General features: G+C 44.3%; 1 protein-coding gene across 3 annotated transcripts in view; it reads right to left on the bottom strand.

Moving 5' to 3' along the window:
- Positions 1 to 546: 546 nt before the first annotated feature.
- The window catches only part of LOC115095349 (fibulin-7-like), a 158,593-nt gene continuing 153,139 nt past the window's right edge, over positions 547 to 6,000 (bottom strand). For all 3 annotated transcript variants that reach the window (XM_029608892.1, XM_029608890.1, XM_029608891.1), the window contains one exon: positions 547 to 2,251. In XM_029608892.1, coding sequence (XP_029464752.1) covers positions 1,891 to 2,251 — 361 coding nt within the window. In that variant the 3' untranslated portion in view covers positions 547 to 1,890. The remainder of the gene's footprint in view (positions 2,252 to 6,000) is intronic.

Here is a 6,000-nt window from a genome sequence, read left to right as displayed (position 1 = left end):
GGCCGATACAGTAAAGTGCACTCAAGCCGAGCGCACTATTAGCCCCCGTTTGGACGCGCGTTTTCGACACACTGAACTTAATAGCGCCCGCAACATGCAAATGCATGTTGATGAGCCTATTAGTTAGTCCCGCGTGATACAGAAAGTAAAATGTGCAGCCAAGCCGCACATTTTACTTTCAGAAATTAACGCCTACCAAAGGCAGGAGTTAATTTCGGCCGGCACCGGGAAAGTGTAAAGAAAAGCAGAAAAAACTGCTTTTCTGTATACCCTTCGACTTAATATCATAGTGATATTAAGTTGGAGGCCCCAAAAATTAAAAAAAAAAATTAAAAATTCTTAAAAAAAAAATCTGCCCGAGGGTTGGAAGACAGATGCTCAGTTTTGCCGGCGTCCGTTTTCCGAACCCGTGGCTGTCAGTGGGTTCGACAACCGACGCTGGTTAAATTAAGCATCGGCTGTCAAACTCGCTGACAGCCGCCACTTCTGTCAAAAAGGAGGCGCTAGGGACGCGCTAGTGTTCCTAGCGCCTCCTTTTTACCGCGGGCCCTCATTTGCATGCTCTTGCTTACTGAATCACGCGCCCAGGAGAGTGGCCTGGGCACGCGTCAGGAGAGCGGGTGCTCGCCGGCTCTCCTGCGCGTTTTACTGTATCAGCCCGAATGTGAAACAGCACACGTAACCACTAGTGAAAGGAGAGGGCAAATGGGATGGGGAAGCAGGGGCAGATAAGAGGATATGATCACTAGCTGGCTTTTTATAAAATAAAACATCGGATGGTGGGAGGATTGAGTGATGCCAGCATGCAGATGGAAGAGGACTGGCTTTTTTTTTTCTTTTTTAAAGATATTGGTTGGCAGCAAGGTAGTGAGGGTTGGGTGCAGTTGGTACACTTTTTAAACAAAATTAATCAGCAGGCAGGCAGGAGAAAGTTACTAACTGGCTAAGTTGAATTGGCTACCTGCAGCCATCCAAATGACAGGTCTAAATCTAGCTAGTCAAAATCTGAATGGTAAGACTTAGCCAAATCTTCAGCCATACTTTTATCTGGGTAATAGGGATGTGCACCCAAAATATTTTCGGTTGGGTTCATCTTTCATTTCATTTGTTTAATTTTTTTGTTGCTACTTTTCAATTCAATTTATTTGTTCAGAAGTTTTTGCACATAAATGCCATTTTATGCAGGTAGATTGCACTTACATGCATCACATACATCAGATTTTATATGCATAAAAAAAATGTATGTGCATAAACTTCTGCAACAAATGAAAACTAATTCACATCCATACCAGGTAACTGTGGTTGAATATCTGGCTAGAGATAATCAGGTAAATTTACCTGGTTATCTTATCTGCTTTCAGGTTTTTGAATACAGTTATTTATTTGATACAGGGTGGGTGGTATTATTTGTGATACAGACTTTTCACCATTAAACAGTGCCTGTTGAGTATACTTTTCTTTTAAGCTGCTAACTTTACAAAATCTCTGCCAAGAATACAATTCATTCTGTTTGAAGAATGTATATTTCACACAAAATAATTCCACATGACAGGAAGCTGTCTCCACATCCTTAAAAACAGACTAGTTAGACTCTTGGCTGATACAAATATTATTTGATCAACAGATATATATATATACAGCCAGAGGAGAAAATAAGCAAACAGAATAGAAGTGAATGAACCTCAATGGCTCTTCTTTCAACCACATTTTACATGTCATAAGCTGGCTCTCTAGTGTGCCAAGCCTGGAAATGTTCACAGAGTTGTCTTTAGCCAAAAAGCTGAAAAACCATATAGGAGTTTTTACAGCTTCAGTTCCATCATAACTTTGTCATTTTCTTATTTTTTGGTTGTTGATGTCCTTTCTTGGCTGTTGAAGGAGTGTAGGGGTTTAGAATTCATACTGGGAGACAAAGATGGTGATTCGGAAAATGTGTCTTCCGAGAATTGCTCCCCGAGACAGTTCAGTCATCTCGATCTCAGCCTCCAGCGTAGCTGGCCCCATCACTGAATTGGTCAGGATTAGTTCACCTGTCTGCCGGTCAGAGCGCTGGATAGCAAGGACACTGTGACCTCTGCCCCCAGTAATGGCGAAACGCAGGCTGTCTCCCAGAAATTGAGTGGTAGACATGGTGAAGAGGACCTTGGGGATGGAGCGGTTGGAGTGGAGGGGTAGATAGTGAAAGGAGATGGAGTGAGCTGCCTGCCGGCAGGCCTTACTATCCATGGGACATGGGTTTCGTTCACATTGGCTAAAAAAAAATACAAATGGGGAAAACCACAAAGATGTAAACACAAGAGCTCTCACTATTAATCAATTACACAGATTTTAATGCAAGGAATTTCTTGTATCACTTCTCAAAATGCCATCTAAGGCTTCTTCTGTGCTTCAAAGGCAAAGCAAAAGCTGAATAAAGTGTAGGAGAAGGAAGTTTGCCATACAAGGGATGAGTGTCATTGACGCTGTGTGCTGCACACTGTTGCTGTATAACAGACAGAACAAATCTCACAGACAGTCTAGGACCATGCGTTTCAACCTTTTGCATTTCATGGCATATTTTCAAGTTTACTCAATCCCCATGGCACACCCAAGCCAAATTTTGCATGATTCTCATCCCCTCTCCTTCTCACTGGCAGGAGGAGAGCAGCGCTTTGTCACCTGCGTGTGCCTCATTGTGCAAGATTCGATCTGACTTCTGAGCGGGCAAGTCCTGCATTCAGCAGTCAGATTCAATCCAGCTAGGAAGCATTGTTCTCCTCCTGCCAGTGGCAAGGAGGAAGGGAAGATAAAGTGAACAGATTTCAGGTGGGGGAATCTGAGCCACTTGTTCCCCACACTGCTAATAACAGGGGATAGCGTCCATGTGACTCTCTCCATGGACTAATCTACTCCCTAAATATACCTCAAAACACATTTTTAAGGTTTTCTTCTCACAAATATTTCTGGGCCCAATACAAAGGCCTCAGGGTTGGTGGGTATGTCCTGCATACCAAAGAATTCATTATACACCAGGTAAAATCAAATTAGCCAAGAAATTCCATCTATTCCCAATTCTCCAAATGAGAGACACACCCAGGGGAGAGACTTTGAACTGGGTCCCTGCATATTTTACACTGAGTTATTTATATTCTCTGTCAGGCAGTAACATTTGCAGTCTTTGTGTTTCTGATTTTTTTTTCCTCATCCGCTGGTCTCTCTGTTTCCTGTTCTGTTTTCCACGCTTTTTTTTTTTTTTTCCAATTGATGCTATATTGTACAATTCCATATATCCAACAAAAGAAAATCACACAAATTAACAAGTAGAATATCTAAACATCATACTGTACATTTGAACAAAGCATGTAAGCAGTTAGGAAGCAGACAATACCACATCAGTTTTCTATGTATGCACAAGAAAGACAATCACATATACACGTTCATACCACATGCACCCTACAGCAATCAACCGCCACAGCAAATACCCTATACAGCAGACCATACTACAGAGCTTTAGATGGCGGAAGAAAATAAAACCTTTTCCAAGCCTGGACATAGTCTTTGGTTACTTTTCTTGCTGTATAAATTCAATCCAGTTTATCATATGATGATACCATAACATCAATGAAGGCACAATACCTTTAACCCATTGCAGTAACTTACAATATTTAGCAACCAACATCGCTACTTGTGCAAATTTGTTCCATCCTGTAGACAATCAATCTGCCCAAAGGACCTCAACAACAGCCATTTGCCACAGAAAGGAGGCTTACAAACAATAATATGCTCCAGAACAGTAAATCTCTCTTCCCCAAAAAGGAAAGATCTTATGACATAGCACAAAACTATGATCCATCTCCCATATGGCGTTTAATACAGGTGGCCGAGTGAACTATTCCCATCTTACACGCTTTTGCTGAATCTACTTAAGAGGGAAGCAATATTTTAACTTGTTTTTCTTGAACGTGAGCACCAATGGACATTTTGCTGATAGCTGAAAAGAGGAGCGTCATATTTTGAGAGGAAACATCTGAACCCAGTTCCTTGCTCCAATAAGTGGGCAACCCTTCTAACAGTTCGGGTCCAAATGTAACGAATCTTAGTTTATTCCCGTGTGAGAGGTCGTTGCCCCATTTCCCTTTAGCTCCTTTCCATCTCTGATGTTCTTCTTCCTTCTTTGTCTCTGTCCTTCAGAGTGGATATTTTCATATTTTCTCCTCCTTCAGTCTTTCTGCTCTCTTCTCTTAATTCTCTCCTCTTTGTCTTCTTTTCCTGATCTTCCTATTTCTGCTTGCTCTCCTTTCTCCATTTCTCCTCTTTCTCTCACTTTCTTCATGTGCCAGGATACTCCCTCCCCCACCTCCCACCACAGGCCCTTTCTCCCTCTCCATTCACTCATACCTGATCCTCTCCCTCCATCCTGGGTCCTACCCAGTGTATTTCTCTCTCTCTCTTTCTTCCTGAGACCCTGGTACTCCCTCTCTCTCCTTCTCTGTACCCCCTCCCCCCATCCCTGGATCTCTTCCCCTATTCCAGAGTCATTTTTCTCTCTCTCTTTTCAATACTTATTCCTCTCTTTCTGTCCATCCTGGGTCCTTTTTATCTCTCCATTTCCCTGCCCCTTATCAGGAGTCCTTTGCTCCCTTCTTCTTTTCCCTTCCCCCATCCCAGGTCATTTCTCCCTCAGTCCCTGGCCCATTCCCTCATACCCGGTCCTCTCTCCATCCCTGCCCCCTAGTCTGGGGTTTGCTCTTCTCTTCCCACATCCCTCCATTCATCCCTGCTATTCCCTACCCCAGCGTTTGCCAACCAGAGAGCCGTGACTGAGGTGTAGGTGTGCCGCGGCTGCGGTCTTTATTTTCTCTTTCCTTTCTGGCCTGCAGGCTGTCCTCCCACTGGGGAAAGGGGGGAGGGGTTTGAAAAGCCGCGCTTATCCGAACCCACTGCTGCTTTCCCCTCTGCAATAGAAACTGCATAGGGCCCTGTAGTCTTGCCAGGCCTACTGGTTCCATGCAGGTTACGATTGCAAAAGGAAGCCAAGAGGAGATAAAAACAGCATTAGGTAAGCACTGATCACAGACCTCTGCCATTCCTGAAACGGGGGGACGGATGGACAGCTGAATGTGTCACAGGGTGCATTTATGTGTGGGGGAGAACAGGAAGGGAAGCGGATGATGCCAAGGTGGTGAGAAAAAGGGAAGATGATGATGATGCTAGGGGTTTGGGTGGAGGGTGAGAGAAGGTGATTATGATGCCAAGGTGTGTAGGAAAAGGGAAAAGAAGGTAATTATGCCGGGGGGGGGGGGGGGGGGGGGTGGAGGAAGAGGGAAGGGGAAAGAAGGTAACGATGCCCGGGGTGGAGAAGAGAGTGAAGGGAGAGGGAAGATGATAATGATGCAAGGGAGTGGAGGGAGAGGGAAGGTGATGGTGATGCCAGGTAGCGAGGCACATTGGTTGAGAAGCACTGGTGCTGCCCAGCAGCATTTCTGCTGGGCTGCAGAGCAACGGGGATTACAGGAGGATGAGGAGGAGGCAAGATCTACCCTGCAGCTGCACTGCACCCTGTATCACAGTCACCAGAGGCTTTTTCTAACCCTATTTCCTGGCCTTCCCCAATCTTGTCTTCCAGTTGGGGGCCAGTCCTGAGGATATCTGGGACTGGAAGAGCGGTAACTGAATGAATGGGTGTGGCTCAGACCTGTGCAAGGTAATCAGAGCAAGGAAGGGAGCCATTGTTAGTCATTGTTGTCCTGAGCACATGCTAAGGGATTTTTCTGGTGGAACTGTTTAACTGCATTGCAAAATCTTCATTCTGGCTAAGTATTTTCTGCTTATTTTTACTTCTTTTTGCTTATTGATCTGAAGTTGTGTAGAAGCTTGTGTGGAAAGCTGCTGTGATTATTTACTGCCTGTGTTTTAACTTCTTTCTAGTCTGTTTCATTTTGTGTAGAAGCTTGTGTAGAAAGCTTCTGTTGATTATTTCCTGTCTGCAAAGCTATAAGCTTTTAAACTGGGAAAATCTCT

The sequence above is a fragment of the Rhinatrema bivittatum genome, chromosome 7 (genome assembly GCF_901001135.1).
Source record: "Rhinatrema bivittatum chromosome 7, aRhiBiv1.1, whole genome shotgun sequence".
Lineage (NCBI taxonomy): Eukaryota > Metazoa > Chordata > Amphibia > Gymnophiona > Rhinatrematidae > Rhinatrema > Rhinatrema bivittatum.
This window is presented reverse-complemented; position numbering and strand designations above follow the sequence as displayed.